General features: G+C 42.9%; 1 protein-coding gene across 2 annotated transcripts in view; it reads left to right on the plus strand.

The window, feature by feature from the left end:
* PGM5 (phosphoglucomutase 5) overlaps positions 1 to 21,169 on the plus strand; it is a 208,350-nt gene that overhangs the window by 6,084 nt on the left and 181,097 nt on the right. For both annotated transcript variants that reach the window (XM_028117393.2, XM_028117394.2), the window contains exon 2: positions 12,828 to 12,990. In XM_028117393.2, coding sequence (XP_027973194.2) covers positions 12,828 to 12,990 — 163 coding nt within the window. The remainder of the gene's footprint in view (positions 1 to 12,827; positions 12,991 to 21,169) is intronic.

Raw genomic sequence — 21,169 nt, forward strand, 5'->3', positions numbered from 1 at the left:
CTGGTGTTCACTGCAGAATAGGTGAATGGAATGAGTTACTATGGCCCAGACATTAGGAAGGGCGGGCTTGTAATATACAAGAAAGCCCTAAAGAGCTTGTCATAACTTTCTCTCGCTTCCCTTCCCAAATCCCCATCCCTGAATTGTGGAAATGGGAAATCTATTATATGGGCAATAGCCAATTTTAGGGTGCCCTTGGTTCCATCTATCTCCCTGTTCAGTTAGCTCATTCTTGAATCTTTTAGCCTCAAGTCGTCATTCACTTTTTTTATGGGGAAGGAAAAGGAACGGGAGAGGTTTTAAGAACAGCTGGGCCCTCCCAGTTGCTGGGGTGGGTTATTTTAAGCTTTGTTTAATGTGCCCAGAGACCCAGATGACATTTTTAACTAAGCTGAGTTATTAAATCTTGTGATAAAGCATAATGATGTTTATTGAAAAGACAGACACACATCAGCAACATTATGTGTGAAACTTGCCTGAGGAATTTTCTATAAAACATCTGTTCTCTTTGAGCCCTTCGTGAACTCTGGAAGTTTGATGGTTTCTGTACAGACTTGAGGGATAGAAGTTGGAACCTAATTTTGAGAAAACTAAGCATAGGTATTGACTTTCCTCACCTTACCCTTCATGTTTTGGGCCCTGGCCACTCTTCTGTTAGACAAGAGTAATGTAAACAAATACTGGGGTAAGATTTGGACAGGATTATTTGAGAATAATAGGCAGGGGGGGAAAAGATCTGAATTTCCCAGGGATCTTTAAATTGAAGGTAGAAAACTCAGTGTCCTTTGTTAGACTACAGCTTTGACAGTTAATTGCAAACATTCAAGATTTGGCCAATATGCCTCTAATGTTTATACTTGTGGAGCCAAAGGAAAAAGTTTAGGCCCTTTCATCCGACTTGACTCTCACTAGTTGTGAATAAGAGGATATCTAGAATATACACAAGACATGTTAAAATCCACATTTTCTGAATCTTTCATCTCCTACATTTTTAGTGATGGTCAAATTTTGGAGTGATGCTTGTATTTGTACGAAGAGAAAATTTTCAGGAAATTCAAAGAAATCCTTCTTCTTGGCATCAAATCACAGAAATTGTTCTTTCCCTTTCCAAGTTTCTGGTTATAGGTGTTTTGTAATGTAATATTTAATTATTGCCTTTCTTTTGTTTTCCTCCAATAAGAGTCCTCTTTTGTAGCTAGGGGTATCTAGTTTTATATTTAAGGCTTTCTAATGGAAAGAGAAAAGAAGTTGAAATCAGAAGACCAGAGTTTATAAGAAATGGTTAATATCTACACCATATGAAAAGCTTTTCCAAATCAGTAAAGAATTCAAAAAATTCAAAAGAAATATTGTCAACTACAACAATGAACATATGAAAAGGAGATCGTCCTCATTAATAACTGGAAAAATATAAACAAAAACAATCCATCAATTTGAAAAAAACCGAAAGTACTCAGAGCTGGTATGAATGTCTGAAAATTGTCATGCGAATGGAAGTTAAATCGATAGAACTTTTTGTCCAGGCATTTTAGCTGTGTGTATCAAAATGAATCGAGTACTTGTCTAATAATCCACCAGTCCCTTAATCTGAGAATCTATCCTGTAAATTTTCTAATACAAACGTGGAAATGTCTACATACAAGAATACTTGCCACAGCATTTTGCAAAAGAAAACCTTGGAAACAGGGGCGCCTGGGTGGCTCAGTCCGTTATGCGTCTGCCTTCAGCTCAGGTCATAATCCCAGGGTCCAGGGATCGAGCCCCACATCCGGCTTCCTGCTCGGTGGGGAGCCTCTTCTCCCTTTCCCTCAGCTGCTCCCCCTGCTTGTGCTCTTCTCTCTCTCTCTCTCTCTCTGGCAAATAAATAAATAAGTAAATAAATAAAACCTATTTAAAAAAAAAAAGAAAACCTTGGAAACAGTTTATATGTTCAATAGTAGCAAACAGGTACCTAATGCATGACATGAGCATAACACTGAGGCATTAAAACCCGTAAACAAAGGAGGCGGATCTATACAGTACCTGAAAAAGATATGAATGATAGTTTGTTCAGTAAAACAAAGCAGTTGTAGATTAAGAAGAATATAGTTCCAACTTCTATCCCTCATCTCTATAGAAACTATCAAACTTCCAGAGTTCACAGAGGGCTCAAAGAGAAGAGATGTTTTATAGAAAATTCTTCAGGCAAGTTTCACACATAATGTTGCTGATGTGTGACTGTCTTTTCAATAAACACCATTATGCTTTATCCCAAGACTTAATAAAGCAGCTCAGTTAAAAATGTCACCTGGGTCTCTGGCCACATTAAACAAATCTATAATGTAGGCATAGAAAATAGGGTTGGAAGAACATAACTCTAGTTAACAGTTAACAGTGAATACATCTGTGGTGTGTGTATGGTAGGGGGTATGGGTATGTGGTTGTGTATGGTGGGGAAGGAGAATCCTTTCTCTTTCTACTTCATATACTTCTCTTTATTAAATGCTCATACATGGTGTGTGCATTGCTCTCATGATTAAACACACCAGGAAAAAATAATAAAGAAAAAAGGAGAAGGTCTGGATTTGAATCCCAGTACTACCGTTTGCAACTTGTATGAGTGCAGAGAAGTCAAGTGGCTTTCCAGGGTTGGTCTCCTCATTTATACAAATAGGGAAAGTAAAACCACTTGCCCCCACATCTTCCATGTTTGTTGGGAGGATTATAATCAATTGTTTTATTTATTCTCATAAGACAACTATTACCAAGCTCTTTTCCTCTGATTAGAATAAGAGGACCTGGGCATATGTGCTTTGTAGTCTCAGTAACTTTACTGACCAGAAGGTGCCTGTTGATGTGGTGATCCCAGTTGCTTTGGTAAGGCTTCCTCTTGACGTTTGGCTTTCTTCCATGCTGTGGGCTAAGGCTTGGGTGGTGACTGCTGAAGTCGCCATCCCATCCTCGCTCCTAGTGTGTGTGCATGTCTGTATGCACACACACACACACACACACACACACACACACACACACACACACACTCTCGCTCATGCACACACACCCTGCCACAGTACTTGAGGTGGCAACAGCTGCTCTGGCATAGACTTTAACTCCAAGGACTTTTTTTTGCGGGGTCTGTGCATTATTTCCTGGTATGAATGAGCTGAGTCAATGCCATGCTTTTCCACCTTAAACCTTTCTGAGGCTCCGGTTGCATTCAAGTAGACCCCCCCTCCCCTACTGAAGCCAGATCTTAATCTGCTCATTTCATGAGGATTTTCAAGCCTAATGGACTGGGCCATGTGAGAGATTACTGAGAGGAACAGAGCAAGCAGAGGCTAAGAGACTCCACGCTAATCTGCTGAGTTGTCTGAAAATGCTCAGCTGCCGACGCTAGAGATGCATTAAAGTATTTTGTCAGGATGTTTGTCAGGGTGTCTGTTCCCGCAGCCTTGCCGAATGTTTGGTTCAGAGGCATAATCTTTTTTTGGACAGGATCTCCCAAATGTAAAGTGACAGATGCTAATGTGGAATATAATACAGAAAACCCAGCCCTGCTGTCATAAATAACGGTAAATTGTTTAATCTTGCTGAGTTGTAAATCTATTATTGCCAGAGGTCTTTAGTTCACTGGAACATAGTATGAGGAGTGGGGGCACTTAGCAAATGGGCAGTAATTGTTTCCCAACCAGACAGAAACGGGTCTGATGGAATTTATTTTAAAAGCCACATAAATGCATTTTAATTGATTGTGACAACTACTCAGGAAAAAACACATGGCTATAGACATTGAGTTTTTTTTGGGGGGGCAATATGTAGGCAACGCACACACATATATATTCTATCTATAAAGATGGCAAAGATACTGAGTTTTTTGTTATATATATAGCTTTGTTTTATATATATTTCCTGTCTACCTATGAAGGTGCCAGGTGGAAAGTGTTTTTAAACATTTAGAGGGTTTATCAAGTAGCATATGTATGTATGCATGTGCACAGGATACCCCCCCCCGCCCCCAAATACATATCTTCTTCCCTGGATGTCTTCAACAGGAGAGTAGGCCAGATGTCAGGAATGTTGGAAGACTACATAGAACCAAAGGAGGTGGCTAAGTGTTCCTAAATGACCTATGTTTCTAGGATAATAAATAGAATTGGGCTAGAGTTGGATGGGCCAATAGTAAGACATATAAGTAGAAGAAATCATACTGTTCTAGGCGAGAATGTGTCTTGTAAGAGCAGCTCTCTGCAGTGAGCCCAACAACATGGGTAAGGTAGCAGGTTATAGCATATCCTAGCGGATAGTGCAAGTCAGAGGCACAGATATGAAAATGAAATGATCCAGGTCAAGGTGAGGGTACAGACCTGGTCCTGTCGCTCCTTACCATGGACTTCAGCAGTTTCTCAGTGAGCAGCCTTGGTGGTTAAAGAAGAAAGAAGACATTGCATTTATGTAGGCATGTTACAACTAATTTGCTATTTCATTGTTGCCAAGCTATATTCAGTTTAATTTATTTCATAGCCTGTGTTTAGTACTCAAACATTTTTTAGTTTCACAAGTAAAAACTTCAGGTAAAAGAACACTTTTTAAAAAATTTTATTTTAAAGAGAGAGAGAGAAAGAGAGCATGCATGCATGCAGATGGGGGAGGGAGAGGCAAAAGGGAAGGGAGAGAGAGACTCTCAAGGAGACTGCGCTGAGCTCAGAGCCAGACATGGGGCTCGATCTCAGGACCCTGAGATCACGACCTGAGCCGAAACCAAGAGTCTGATGCTCAACCGACTGTGCCCCCCCAGGTGCCCCAAAAAGCACTTTTATATTGGTCAGTAAATGAGGCTACATTTAAATATTGGAAGACTTTACATGTGCTAAAATCATATTGTGGGAGAGTATTTAGTGACACAGAAACATAGACACCAGGGACGGGCTGGATATATTAAGTGAAAGATGTAGATGACACAAATAATCCCTCTTGTAAAAATACGGAAATATGTAAATGAAAGAGAGAGAGAAACAGAGATACCAAGACACAAAGGGTACACACATAATGTGAACAGTGTTCATTTTTAGATATAGAGATGACTCTTATTTTCTTCTTGCTTATGTGTGCTTCCTAGATGTCCAAAAAAGGAACATGTATGTATGTTTACATATATATTTGTAATCAGAAAACCACTGTAGGTTAGCAAAACAACAACAGATTCATTCAATGACTATGAATTAAGGAATTCATACATAAGAATTAAGAAATGGCTCGAGGAAGAGGAAGGAAGGCAATGGAAGCTCCTGGAGTCTTTATTTGGTGCAAGACACTGAACTGGAGCTTGCTTACGTTACCTCTTCTCACCTCCCATCTTTTAGAATAACAAACCCAAGACACAGGGGGATCTTGCCTGAAGTCACTTAGCCAGTAGGAGGCAAGGGCAGTTTTTATATCCTTGCCCGTTGGACATGAAAATCCCGGTTTATCTCAGGGCACTCAACTCTGCCTTCTTGACCCAGGTAGGTCCAGTCCTCTGCAGGTCTTCAGTTGGGTTAAGCACCTCATAAAATAACAACAAACAGATCCTTTCTTATTTCAGTGAGCCAAGTCCTATACATCAAGGCAAAGATTTCAGTATTTTCCAAGTGCTGAATTACCTAATTACTAGGAGGGACATAAGTTCTAATGTCACCACCCCCATTTTGCACCCAAGGAAAGCTCAGTTGCCTGATCCTCAATGAGATCTCCAGAATTGGTGAGTTGGTGGAGGAATAGAACCTGAGCCAAACTTCTGGGTGCCCATGACTTTTCTGCACCTGTTCAGGTGTTAGGGACCGAATGTCCTAACAATCTGTCTTGGTTTGATTCTGGTAGACTCTCCTCTCTCCTTCCAGCCCCGAAGTGTGTGTGTAAAGACTTCCAGGGGGACAGGAAGCTGAGGATGGGCTCAGTGGCTCCCATCTGGTCTCCATGTAACAAAGCATATAACTGCATCATTATCCATGTGCAAATGGAGAAGTCCCTTGATGTTTGGATAACCACATCCATGTCTTGAGTTTGTTATTTCTCAAAATTCCACTTAGCCATCTCGGGCTTACTCATGTGCAGCCCTGCACAAAGGCTGACACGCCCCTCTGACAGCTGGGACCAAAGCCCTGCCATCATGGCGGCTTGGCTTTGGGCTTGCTTTGTGGGTTTTGGTTTTTGTTTAACTATGAAGACAGGAAACAGGCATCTTTGTGTATATGGCTTTCTGTACACTTTGGAGATGGCCGTGGTTGTGGCTGTGTGGTCCGCACAACACTCTGGGACCCATCAAGGAAGCTTCTGTTTATGGCTCTCTTCGCTCTCTGATTCACTTTGGGAATGACAGGGATATGACACAGTGAGTGGAGGATATTGGGGAATGTCATGCTTACTTTTCCTTGTCTCTCTTTGGGACTCTTTTTAAAAAAATGACTATGTAAAGCTCAAAGGAAATCATAGGAGGGAAGTCATAGTGAAGGGAGTTCACACATGAAAACAATCCTGCGTTCATTAGTGTTACGTTCCTGGGAGAAACTCATTTGGAGTAAAAAATCTGCCTCTACTCTGAGACCCTAGCCTGGGGGTTTCAGCTGCCCATCACTGCTCTCTAGCACTTTGAGCTAATTAGAAACTGAACTCATTGCTAAATCTAATTTAGAAGAATAGTTTGTTAGTGTTCTGAAAGAGGGAGATATGAGAAAGAAAATTATTATTTTTTTAAAAATTTATTTATTTAGAGAGAGAAATTGGGGGGAGGGGCAGAGAGAACGAGAGAACCTCAAACTGAGCGCAGAGCCGGAGGCAGGGGCTCGATCCCACGACCCTGAGATCATGACCTGAGCTGAAATCAAGAGTCAGATGCCTAACTGACTGAGCCACCCAGGTGCCCTGAGAAAGAAAATCATCTTAAAAATTAGCTGTATAGGGTGCCCAGTGTAAAGAAATGGCCGGGCTGGGAGAAAGCTTTCTGAGATAAAATATTCTCTTTTCAGGACACTGGTCCGTGGCATGTGGAGGGCACACTGATTCCCATTCGGGGGTGGAGCAGTAATGATGCAGTCCAGGCGAGGTTGAAGCATCCGTGGGAGGTACCGACATCAGTTTAGGAGACTAGACAGAGAAAGATGATTAAGTAAGGGCACCCTGGGCAATGTGGCTAATTGCACGCTGGGCCCTGCTATATCTTCTCTTGCCCAAGCCTTTGGAAGTCCTGCCTGGGTAGGAACAAGCTCAAGCTGGGTCTGTCTGTGTATCTGTGTGTGTGGGAAAGCATGTGCCTCAGGTAGGTCTGCGGGCACCTGTGTGATAGTGTTCACGTGGCTTCCTGTGGATCCTGGGAGCCATACGTGTGTACCGCCCAGTGTGTGTGTACGTGACAGGGCATTAGGGGCCCCCTCGCGCCTCTTTGCGAGTGGGAACGGAAGGACATGTTGCCCAGGAGCGGGTGCAGCCCACTCTGGTTCCCTTTCCTCCAGCCAAAGCCAGACCGAATGGGGATGGGAGTGGCGATTCCCCCAATGCCCGCTAGGGGAGGGTCGGGGAGGGAGCCGCAGGACGCCTTGATGTGGACCGCCCCCCTACTCCCCATTGTGGTCTGGGTTTCACTCAGGAATAGAAGTCAGACGCTCCCTGCTCCAATGCCCTAAACAAACGCAAGGCTAATTATGTAAGTAGACCATTTTCTTCTTGCAAGGTATCGTCTGCTGCGTTGGCGGAGGTAGTATTTCTAGGACTTCTTTTGGAAAGTGAAATGGTAGCTTAAGGGATAACCTGCTGTCTAAAAGTGAATTTTAGTGGGTGGCTCAGTCAGTTAAGCGTTTGACTCTTGATTTCAGCTCAGGTCATGATCTCAGGGTCGTGAGATCAAACCCTGCACCAGGATCTGTGGCGGAGTGGGGAGTCTGCTTGAGACTCCCTCTCCCTCTGCCCCTCCCCACACTTGCCCACATGCTCTCTCCCTCTCCCTCTCCCTCAAAATAAATAAATAAATAAATAAAATGAATTTTAACTGTTTGAGGAGGGTAGGGCGCCAGGGTGGTTCAGTCAGTTAAGCCTCTGCCTTCAGCTCAGGTCATGATACCAGCGTCCGGGGATCGAGTCCCGCATCAGGCTCTCTGCTCAGTGGGGAGTCTGCTTCTCCCTCTGCCTCTGCCCCTCCCCATGCTTGTGCTCTCTCTCTCTCTCCCTCAAATAAATACATAAAATCTTTTTAAAAAAGTAAGTGTTTGCGGAGGATGATGGTAATGTCGTGCTTAATTTCACAAAGGGTTTTTCTTTATGGGATCTCATCTTAAGATTCTCAGCTTTGCAGATGAAGACAAGAAGCCTTAGAAAAGTGAAGTGATTTGTCCTCCTCTGGGGTGGAGGCAAGATTCACATCTAGATCTTTTAACTTTGAAATTGATTGCTCTTTCTTTAAACAACAGGGCTTCCAAAGGTTATATTTCTTTTATCAGTTGCTAGCAGGCCAGAAGTCTGAAATCCAGCAGGGTCTTATACTTCCTCTGGGGGCTCTAAGGGTAAACCATTCCATGCCTCTTCTAGCTTCTGCTGTGGTGGCTGCCATATTCCTTGGCATTCCCTGGCTTGTGGCCGCTTTACTCTGATCTCTGCCTGTCTTCACAGTGCTTCTTCTTCTGGGTGTATCTTCTTTTCTGTGTGTCCACTTCAGTAAGAACAAAGCTCTTCCCCTTCCACGATGGAAGTGGTCCCAGTGTAGTCAACCTGCAACCGGGTGGTTAGCTGATCACCCCGGGAATGGTGCCATATTAGGGACTCAGTTTTGGTTTCTGTCGGGTGCCCACTGGTGGCTGTAGCCAGGCTGGCGAGAGGAAATCCATGTTGCTGAGTCCGTGTATAACCTCCCTCCTTGCCACCATGATCACTTTTTCCCTGAACCATTGGTCAATGACAGGAGTGGCTACAGGGGAAGGAGGCTGATCAGTATTCACAGACTAGGTCATTCTACCGCTTGATTCTTAAAATCATTCTCTGCTCAAGTCCCCTTTTAGGGAGGATTTGCGGGGGATACAAGTATCTTCATGGTTTTTCATGTCTAACTTTAGAAGAAGCTCTATCACTTGCTCTTGCAGCTCCTCCAGCCCTTATTATTGCCTGAGATGTCCCACAATTAAATTTATGTACAGTGTTCAGCATTACCTCTTTTTAAAGATTTTATTTATTTATTTGACAGAGAGAGACACAGTGAGAGAGGGAACACAGCAAGAGACAGAGTGGGAGAGGGAGAAGCAGGCTTCCCGCTGAGCAGGGAGCCTGATGCGGGGCTCGATCCCAGGACCCTGGGATCATGACCTGAGCCGAAGGCAGATGCTCAATGACTGAGCCACCCAGGTGCCCCTCACATTAACCTTCTTAAACAGAATATATATTACCTTTTCAAACAAGAAATAACTGAAATTTGGTTAAGATAAAAAGTTGGTCTATAATCTCAACTACTTGATAAATAAATTGTATATATTTATTTCTGTATTTTTTCCAAGTCCTAGCCCCAAAGTGAATATAACTTTACATTGTGTGTGTGTGTGTGTGTGTGTGTGTGTGTGTGTGTGTTTAAGTAGGCTCCAGTGGAGCCTAACATGGAGCTTGAACTCACAACCTTGAGATCAAGAGCTGAACTGAAATCAAGAGTCAGCTGCTTAACTGACTGAGCCACCCAGGCGCCCACACCTTCCCCCTTTAACGGTTGTTTCTTTACAAGCAATTCTTAAAAATGGGAGAGACAGAAAAATATGAACAAAGGTTACAAGTAGTTTTTAGATTCATGAACCTACAGACTTACTCCTTGAGGGCAGTGACTAAACCATATTTATTGCTGTATCTGTAGGGTCTTCGACGTTGCCTGTTTCATGGTAATCCTCAATAAGATGAGTTGAATGACTAAATAAATTTTAACAAGAGCATGTGGAACATGATTTATTACGGCTCTGGATAACAATATGAGTATAATTATTGCCCAATGTCTTTCCCATCTTGACAAATGACACCATCATCCCTTAAATTATTAAAGGTAGAAATCTGGGAGTAGATTCTTTTCCTCACTGCCCTTGTATTAGTTGTTCATTGCTGTGCAAGAAATTATGACAAAACTTATGTCCTAACATGGCAACGAATATTTATTTTACTCACAGGAGATAGTTTGTTCTGACTTGGGGACTCTCAGGAAGTCACAGTCACATGTTGGTGGGGGCTTTGTCATATGAACGTTTGGTGCAACTGGAGGATCCATTGCAACATGGCCCACTCACACAGCTGGCAAGTTGCTGCTGGCTGTTCGTAGGAGACCTCAGTTCCTCTCCCTTTGGGTGGCTGCTACGCAGGGCTCCTTGCGTGTCTTCATGACAGAGTGGCTGGTCTCCCTCAGAGTCAACAACCCAAGACAGCAAAGTAGAAGCTACAGTGTCATTTATGGCCTCACCTTGGAAGTCATGCACTCTCAGTTCTACAGTGTTCTACCAATCACCAGTTCTGCCTTATTCACTGTGGGACTTATTCAGAGGGGACTGCATGAAGGCACAAATACCAGAAGGCAAGGATCATTGGGGGCCATCTTGAAGGCTTGCTACCAGAGTTCCTCTCTTTTATATTTCATTCTAACTATGTATTCTTTTCATTCTCCTTCCAAAAAAGAGTTTCAAATAGAATCCCTTCTTTTTATTTCTTCTGCCTCTAGCCTAGTCCAAGACACTGTCCACACTCGGCTCCACTGTGATATTCTTCCATCTGATCTTCCTCTTTTGGCTCTTGTCACTCTAATGCATTTCTCACATAGCAGCCATTCATTCATTTTTTCGGTGAATTCATTCAACTTATTTATTGTGATCTTACTACAGACTAGATTTGTTCTAGGTTCTCAAAATATAACAATGGATAAAACAAAGCCCTTAGAGCTTCTGTATAGCTGGGAAATAAGTAAATGAATAATATGGAAAATATTAGGCGGCAATATGTGTAATAAGGAAGATTAAAACAGGGTAAAGGAAAGAGAGGAAAATAGAAAAATTAGGGATGTGTGGGTGCTATGTTATATTGGTCAGCCAATGGTGCTATCTCTGAGTAGTTGACATTGGGACAGAAACCCAAAGGATAGGAGAAGGAGGCATATGCATATCTGGGTAAGAGTGTCCAAAGCAGAGGAAAGAGCAAATGCAAAGGCCCTGATCATGCTTGATGTGTTTGAGGAACAGTAAACCTACCAATGTGGCTGGAGCAGAGGAGAGAGGGAAGTAGAGGATGTCAGGTAATGGGGGTTAGGTCATGCAGGGCCTTAAAGAATATGATGATGACTTTGGCTTTACTTTGGGTTTGTCATTGACATATTTTGCTGACACGATATGACTTGCTTTCTGAAAAGATCATTTGGACTGCTCATTTCTGTGATCTTTTAAAATGTAAATATCACATCACTTCCACTGCTTAAAGCTCTTCAATGAATTCCCATTGCACTTAGGATAAAAATCCAAGCTCCCTTAGCTATTATTTTATTAACATGTTTATTTTTATTATTAAAATTGACACCCCATTATTCTCTTTCACAGAACCCTGCCGATTTCCTTACCAATACATATCAAACTAGTAAATATTATTATTAGGCTTATCTGTTTATAAACTGTCTCCTCCACTTGAAAATGTGTACTCTGGGGATGTTGTGGGTCTTTCCATACTAAATCATCCCAGGACTGTTTTGTTCTTGGAGCTCTTGTGTTTGCTCTTTGTACATTTTTTCCTGTATTTTCCTCATTTTCATATTTGGCCAGTGACCTACTTCTAGCAATGCTGTAGTTGGTGCCAGAGCAATTTTGGTGTTGAGCTGGATGCTAGCGCTTACCTTGGCTTGTGGGCTACAGCAGTACTTCTCACATTTTAATGGACAAATGAAGTAGCTGGAAGTGGGGAGGGGATCTTGTTAAGGTACTTATTGATTCTTCCTCAGTGGGTCTTGAGTGGACCTTGAGGTTCTGCATTTCTACCAAGCTCATAGGTGATGGCCGTGCTGCTGATTGTTAACAAGGGGATTTGATCACCAAGCTTGGCTGAACGTGGAAATCACCTGTAGAGCTTGAGTATTGGTAATTTTAAGGCTTCATTCAGATTCTGAATTGTCGTAACATTTGAGAACCACTGGATTGGATGACGTTGGTCTCTATTTTAAGACAAAGCATACTGAGTAATACTCGGCAGGGCTATGTGGCTTTCTTTTTTAAAGTCAATTTTGTAGCTCTAGGAAGACTCTGACCACACCCATGGATGACCTCCAGATCTCTGCCTAGCATGACTGGGGAGTTTTTTCTGGTGTCTCCAGCACATGTTGTCAGTGGCAGAAATAAGTCTTGCCTTCGTAAGAGTGGTCGTTCCGAGGGCAGTTAAATACACCCGCTGTATGACGAGTCTATAGTAAGCCAGGTCCCTCCTGTATGAGCTTGTCTTGAGGAAGAGAGAGGAAGGGGGTGAAGCAGAGAAGCACTCCATTTCTTTTTTCTTCTAATTTCTAGCATGTTCACGTGTAGAGTTTCTAAGCCAGTAACAAACTAAGAACGTCTTGTGTAGTTCAAGCTAACCTCTTGGTCATCAAAAGCGGATGTTTCAAACTACTAAATATCAATGAGGCAGATCCAGTTTGCAGCCTCATAATTGACTGCTAGATGTGGGTGCCCCAAAGGTGTTATAAAGACAATGCCAGAGCTCTCCTTCACCCCTTAACCTGAAGCCCACTCAGTTCCTTTTGTCAAGTGATTTACTGTCTATTAACAGAGCCTGGGGCACTTCCCAATGAAATGCCTCTGATCCCCTATAACTGGATTGATTTTTTTCTTTGGCTGATCTAGATTGGACGACTGATTATTGGACAGAATGGCATCTTGTCGACACCTGCTGTTTCCTGCATCATCAGGAAGATCAAGGCAGCTGGTGGAATCATCCTAACAGCCAGCCATTGCCCTGGAGGGCCAGGGGGAGAGTTTGGAGTGAAGTTCAATGTTGCCAATGGAGGTATGTGGCTTAGTATATGCCTTAATCATCCTGATTTCTGTCCTCTTATGTCGTTGTAGTTTTATTTGTTAAAAAAGATTTATTTATGGGGCGCCTGGGTTGCTCAGTCGTTAAGCGTCTGCCTTCGGCTCAGGTCATGATCCCAGAGTCCTGGGATCGAGCCCCGCATCGGGCTCCCTGCGCAGCGGGAAGCCTGCTTCTCCCTCTCCCACTCCCCCTGCTTGTGTTCCCTCTCTCGCTGTCTCTCTCTCTCTCTCTCTCTCTGTCAAAATAAATAAATAAATACATAAATCTTTTTAAAAAAAAGATTTATTTATTTCAGAGAGAGGGAGAGCATGTGTGAGAGTGGGGGGGGTGCAGAGGGAGGAGAGGGAGAGAGAGAATCTCAAGCAGACTCACACTGAGCATGGAGCCTGATGTGGCCCTCGATCTCACAACCCGAGATCAAGACCTGAGCCAAAACCGAGAGTCAGATGCTTAACTGACTGTGCCATCCCATGTGCCCCAGCCATCGTAGTCTTACAATGACCCTCTGATGGTAGACAAGCAAGGTGGAGGGGAAATGGCTCAGAAAGTTCCAGTGAGGGGCTGTATTAGGTTTCCCTAGAGGCACAGAAGAGTAGGCTATATAGAGATTTATTATAAGGAATTGGCTGGGTTCTGGTTCAAGATGGTGACGTAGGAATATCCAGAACTCACCTCCTCTCATGGACACACTGAATCTACAGATATATAGACCAGTTTCCTCTGAAAAAACCCTAAAAACTAGCAGAGCAGCCCCTTTACACAGGGCAAATGAAAGGGAAACTATGTTAAAGTGGGTAGGAGAGGCTGCGACACACCTCACCATAAACCTCACTGCTGGCGAAATAATCCACCACCTGGAAAGAATGCAGAATGCTGAGCTTCTCTCCGAGGAAGGAGGGGTTTTTACTCTACATTGGGTACTCCAGCTTTTAAGACTGACACCTGAGGAGGGGGGCGGAGCAAGATGGCGGAGGAGTAGGAGACCTGGATTTCGTCTGGTCTCAGGAATTCAGCTGGATAGGGATCAAACCATTCTGAACACCTACGAACTCAACGGGAGATCGAAGAGGAGAGTAGCAACAACTCTCTGAACAGAAAAGCGAGCACTTACTGGAAGGTAGGACGTGCGGAGAAGTGAATCCGAGGCGATATTCGGGAGGATAGACGGCGGGGGAGGGGCCTCCGTCGGCCGCTTCTGGCAAGTGCTAGAGCCGCGGAGCACAAAATCGGACCTTTTAGAAGTCGGCTCCGCGGAGGGACGTCGCTGCAGTGGCTAAGCGGGGGGTGGAACCCTCGCGGGACAGTGTGGTCTCAGGACCCTCGGGGTCACAGAAAGACCGGGGGTGCCTGAGTGCGGCAGAGCTCCCAGGGATCGGAGCGGGGAAGCCGGCTGCAGAGACGGAGCCGAGGCGCGGGCTCTCAGCTCGGGGTGGCCATAAACTGTGATCCGCGGCCAGTCGGGCCACTGCGCCTCCAGCAGGGACCCAACAAGCGGCAGAGCCGGGGAGACTCCCCTTCCTCCCCCGGGAGGAGCGGCGCGGGAGCGCACCGCAGGGATCTGCTGGGTTTGGAGACTCCACACGGGGTCGGGAGCCAGAGATAGCAACGCTCGGTCACAGGCCGGGTGAGCACGGAGTGCGGCCGGAGACCGGGGACACGGGAGGGACTGCTTTTCTCTGGGGGCGCACTGAGGAGCAGGGCCCTGAGTTCTTGGCTCCTCGGGGCGGAGATTGGGAGGCTGCCATTTTCACTCTCGCCCTCCAAGTCTGTGCGGAAAGCTTGCAGGGAACAAAAGCTCCCCAGAGCAAACCCGAGCAGCTTGCTTAGCCCTGACCAACAACGGCGCGGCAATTCCGCCTCCGGCAAAGACATTTGGGAACCACGGCAACAGGCCCCTCCCCCAGAAGATCAGCAAGAACGGCCAGCCAAGACCAAGTTTACCGATCAATGAGAACGGCAGAACTCCAGCGCTAGGGGAATAGTGCACATAGAATCCATGGCTTTTTTCCCCATGATTCTTTAGTCTTTCAAAGTTCATTTTTTTAACTCTTTTTTTTTTGAATTTTTCTGTTTCCCTTTTTCAACCAACATCTTATCAATCCCTTTCTTAAAAAACATTTTTATTTTTCATTTCTAGAGTCATAATTTCTATCCCTTTATAGTAATTACCCTTATTTTTGGCATATATATATATAAGTTCTCTCTTTAAAATTTTGAGATGCAGTTTCTTCTAACAGATCAAAATATACCCTAAATCTCTACTGTATGGCTTTGTTCTAGTCTCCTGCCTGATCACATACTCTCTTTTCTTTTTAAATCTTTCTTTTTTCAAACAACTTCTTATCAATTCCTTTTATAAAATTTTTTATAATTTTCATCTTTACAGTCATATTCCATCCCTTCATTGTATTAACCCTTATTTTTGAACATATATAAGTTTTTCTCTCTTTAAAATTTTGGGAGGCACTATCTTCTAACAGACCAAAATATGCCCAAAATCTAGTGTGTGGCGCTGATCTATGCACCAGCCTGATCATATTTGATCATATTCTGTTTTTTTTTCTTTTGTTCTCTTTTGGTTTTTATCTTCTTTTTTCTTTTTCTTCTTTCCTCCCCTTTTCCCCCAGTTTCAGGTCTTTTCTGATTTGTTTAGAGTATATTTTCTGGGGACATTTTTACCCTGTTAGCATTTTGTTCTCTCATTCATCTCTTCTCCTCTGGACAAAATGACAAGATGGAAAAAATCACCTCAACAGAAAGAACAAGAGACAGTACCAACTGCCAGGGACCTACTCAATATGGACGTTAGTACGATGTCGGACCTAGAGTTCAAAATGGTGATTTTAAAGATACTAGCTGGGCTTGAAAAAAGCATGGAAGTTGTTAGACCCTTTCTGGAGAGATAAAAGAGCTAAAATCTAACCAAGTCGAAATCAAAAAGGCTATTAATGAGGTGCAATCAAAAATGGGGGCACTAACTGCTAGGATAAATGAGGCAGAAGAGAGAATAAGTGATATAGAAGACCAAATGATGGAAAATAAAGCCGCTGAGAAAAAGAGAGAGAAACAACTACTGGATCATGAGGGCAGAATTCGAGAGATGAGCAATACCACAAAACGAAACAACATTAGAATAATTGGGATCCCAGAAGAAGAAGAGAGAGAGGGGCAGAAGGTATATTGGAGCAAATTATAGCAGAGAACTTCCCTAATTTGGAGAAGGAAACAGGCATCAAAATCCAGGAGGCACAGAGAACCCCTCTCAAAATCAATAAAAATAGGTCAACACCCAGACATCTAATAGTAAAACTTATGAGTCTCAGAGACAAAGAGAAAATCCTGAAAGCAGCTCGGGAGAAGAGATATGTAACCTACAATGGTAGAAACATTAGATTGGCAAAGACTTATCCACAGAGACCTGGCAGGCCAGAAAGGACTGGCATGATATATTCAGAGCACTAAAGGAGAAAAATCTGCAGCCAAGAATACTATATCCAGCTAGGCTGTCATTGAAAATAGAAGGAGAGATAAAAAGCTTCCAGGACAAACAAAAACTAAAGGAATTTGCAAACACGAAATCAGCCCTCCAAGAAATATTGAAAGGGGTCCTCTAAGCAAAGAGAGAGCCTAAAAGCAACATAGACCAGAAAGGAACACAGACAATATACAGTAACAGGCACCTTACAGGCAATACAATGGCACTAAATTCTATCTTTCAATAGTTACCCTGAATGTAAATGGGCTAAATGCCCCAATCAAAAGACACAGGCCATCAGATTGGATTAAAAAAGAAGACCCATTGATATGCTGCCTGGAAGAGACTCATTTTAGACCCAAAGACACCCCCAGATTGAAAGTGAAGGAGTGGAAAACCAGTTACCATGCTAATGGACACCAAAAGAAAGCTGGGGTGGCAATCCTTAGACAAATTAGATTTTAATCCAAAGACTATAATAAGAGATGAGGAAGGACGCTATGTTCTACTTAAAGGGTCTACCAAACAAGAAGATCTAACAATTGTAAATATGTATGCCCCTAACATGGGAGCAGCCAATTATATAAGCCAATTAATAACAAAATCAAGAAACACATTGACAGCAATACAATAATAGTGGGGGACTTTAACACTCCCCCTCACTGAAATGGACAGATCATCTAAGGAAAAGATCAACATGGAAATACTTTAAATGACACACTGGACCAAATGGACTTTACAGATATATTCAGAACGTTCCATCCCAAAGCAACAGAATACACATTCTTCTCTAGTACCCATGGAACATTCTCCAGAATAGATCACATCCTAGGTCACAAATCAGGTCTCAACCAGTACCAAAAGATTGGGATCATTCCCTGCATATTTTCAGACCACAGTGCTTTGAGACTAGAACTCAATCACAAGAGGAAAGTCAGAAAGAACTCAAATACATGGAGGCTAAAGAGCATCCTACTAAAGAATGAATGGGTCAACCAGGAAATTAAAGAAGAATTAAAAAAATTCATGGAAACCAATGAAAATGAAAACACAGCTGTTCAAAATCTTTGGCATACAGCAAAGGCAGTCCTAAGAGGAAAGTAATATAGCAATACAAGCCTTTCTCAAGAAACAAGAAAGGTCTCAAATACACAACCTAACCCTACACCTAAAGGAGCTGGAGAAAGAAGAGCAAATAAAGCCTAAACCCAGCAGGAGAAGAGAAATAATAAAGATCGGAGCAGAAATCAATGAAATAGAAACCAAAAGAACAGTAGAACAGATCAATGAAACTAGGAGCTGGTTCTTTGAAAGAATTAACAAGATTGATAACCCCCTGGCCAGACTTATCAAAAAGGAAAGAGAAAGGACCCAAATAAACAAAATCATGAATGAAAAGAGGAGAGATCACAACCAACACCAAAGAAATACAAACAATTATAAGAACATATTATAAGCAACTCTATGCCAGCAAATTAGATAACCTGGGAGTAATGGATGCATTCCTAGAGATGTATGAACTTCCAAAACTGAAAAGGGAAGAAATAGAAAACCTGAACAGACCTATAGCCACTAAGGAAATTGAAGCAGTCATCAAAAATCTCCCAACAAACAAAAGCCCATGGCCAGATGGCTTCCCAGGGGAATTCTACCAAACATTTAAAGAATTAATACCTATTTTCCTGAAATTGTTCCAAAAAATAGAAATGGAAGGAAAACTTCCAAGCTCGTTTTATGAGGCTACCATTACCTTGATCCCAAAACCAAAGACCCCATCAAAAAAGAGAATTACAGACCAATATCCTTGATGAACATGGATGCAAAAATTCTCACCAAAATACTAGCCAAGTGGAGCCAACAGTACATTAAAAGGATTATTCACCACGACCAAGTGGGATTTATCCCTGGGCTGCAAGGTTGGTTCAACATCTACAAATCAATCAACGTGATACAATACATTAACAAAAGAAAGAACAAGAGTCATATGATCCTCTCAATAGATGCAGAAAAAGCATTTGACAAAGTACAGCATCCTTTCTTGATCAAAACTCTTCAGAGTATAGGGATAGAGGGTACATACCTCAATATTGTAAAAGCCATCTCTGAAAAACCCACAGCGAATATCATTTTCAATGAGGAAAAACTGAGAGCTTTCCCCCTAAGGTCAGGAACGTGGCAGGGATGTCCACTATCACCACTGCTACTCAACATAGTATTAGACGTCCCAGCCACAGCAATCAGACAACAAAAAGAAATCAAAAGAATCCAAATCGGCAAAGAGGAAGTCAAACTCTCACTGTTTTCAGATGATATGATACTTTATGTGCAAAACCCAAAAGACTCCACCCCAAAACTGCTAGAACTCATACAGGAATTCAGTAAAGTGGCAGGATATAAAATCAGTGCACAGAAATAAGTGGCATTCCTATACACCAACAACAAGACAGAAGAAAGAGAAATTAAGAAGTCGATTCCATTTACAATTTCACCCAAAACCATAAGATACCTAGGAATAAATCTAACCAAAGAGGCAAAGGATCTGTACTCAGAAAACTATAAAATACTCATGAAAGAAATTGAGGAAGACACAAAGAAATGGAAAAAAGTTCCATGCTCATAGATTGGAAGAACAAACATTGTGAAGGTGTCAGTGCTACCTAGAGCAATCTACACATTCTATGCAATCCCCATCAAAATACCATCCACTTTTTTCAAAGAAATGGAACAAATAATCCTAAAATTTGTATGGAACCAGAAAAGACCCCGAATAGCCAGGGGAACGTTGAAAAGAAAAGCAAAGCTGGTGGCATCGCAATTCCGGACTTCCAGCTCTATTACAAAGCTGTCATCATCAAGACAGTATGGTACTGGCACAAAAACAGACACATAGATCAATGGAACAGAATCGAGAGCCCAGAAATGGACCCTCAACTCTATGGTCAACTCATTTTGACAAAGCAGGAAAGAATGTCCAATGGACAAAAGACAGTCTCTTCAACAAATGGTGTTGGAAAAATTGGACAGCCACATACAGAAGAATGAAACTGGACCATTTCCTTACACCATACACAAAAATAGACTCAAAATGTTTGAAAGATCTAAATGTGAGACAGGAGTCCCTCAACATGCTAAAGGAGAACACAGGCAGCAACCTCTTCGACCTCATCAGCTGCAGCAACTTCTTCCTAGAAACATCGCCAAAGCTAAGGGAAGCAAGGGCAAAAATGAACTATTGGGACCTCATCAGGATAAAAAGCTTTTGCACAGCAAAAGAAACAGTCCACAAAACCAAAAGACAATCGACAGAATGGGAGAAGATATTTGCAAATGACATATCAGATAAAGGGCTAGTATCCAAAATCTATAAAGAACTTACCAAACTCAACACCCAAAGAACAAATGATCCAATCAAGAAGTGGGCAGAAGACACGAACAGACATTTTCCCAAAGAAGACATCCAAATGGCCAACAGACACATGAAAAGGTGCTCAACATCGCTCGGCATCAGGGAAATCCAAATTAAAACCTCAATGAGATATCACCTCACACCTGTCAGAATGGCTAAAATGAACAAGTCAGGAAACGACAGATGTTGGCGGGGATGCGGAGAAAGGGGAACCCTCCTATACTGTTGGTGGGAATGCAAGCTGGTGCAACCCCTCTGGAAAATAGTATGGAGGTTCCTCAAAAAGTTGAAAATAGAGCTACCCTACGATCCAGCAATTGCACTCCTGGGTATTTACCCCAAAGATACAAATGTAGGGATCCAAAGGGGTACGTGCACCCCGATGTTTATAGCAGCAATGTCCACAATAGCCAAACTGTGGAAAGAGCGAAGATGTTCATCAACAGATAAAAGAAGATTTGGTATATATATACAGTGGAATATTATGCAGCCATCAAAAGGAATGAGATCTTGCCACTTGTGACGAAGTGTATGGAACTGGAGGGTGTTATGCTGAGCGAAATAAGTCAATCAGAGAAAGACATGTATCATATGACCTCATATGATATGAGGAATTCTTAATCTCAGGAAACAGAATGAGGGTTGCTGGAGCGGTGTGGGGTGGGAGGGATGGGGTGGCTGGGTAATAGACATTGGGGAGGGTATGTGCTATGGCGAGTGCTGTGAATTGTGCAAGACTGTTGAATCACAGATCTGTACCTCTGAAACAAATAATACAATGTATGTTAAAAAAAAAAAAAGGAAGAAGATAGCAGGAGGGGAAGAATGAAGGGGGGGAATCGGAGGGGGAGATGAACCATGAGAGATGATGGACTCTGAAAAACAAACTGAGGGTTCTAGAGGGGAGGGGGGTGGGAGGATGGGTTAGCCTGGTGATGGGTATTAAAGAGGGCACGTTCTGCATGGAGCCCTGGCTGTCATACACAAAGAATGAATCGTGGAACACTGCATCAAAAACTAATGATGTAATGTATGGTGATTAACGTAACAATAAAATATTTTAAAAAGACTGACACCTGAGAGATGAGCCCCCAAAATATCTGGCTTTGAAGACCAGCAGGCTATTGCCCTTGACCCTAAGGTCTGTAGCGAACTGAGGGATAGCTCTTTAAGGGCCTGCACGCAGCCTCACCTGCCCCAGGGCCCAGAGAGGAAGTTGGCTCACTTCCTGTGATTATGGAGGCTTAAAAGGCCCGAGACCTGTAGACCCA

Source organism: Eumetopias jubatus, unplaced genomic scaffold (genome assembly GCF_037043125.1).
Source record: "Eumetopias jubatus isolate StellerSeaLion01/CBP00866 unplaced genomic scaffold, mEumJub1_p1.0 scaffold_15, whole genome shotgun sequence".
NCBI classification, from domain to species: Eukaryota; Metazoa; Chordata; class Mammalia; order Carnivora; family Otariidae; genus Eumetopias; species Eumetopias jubatus.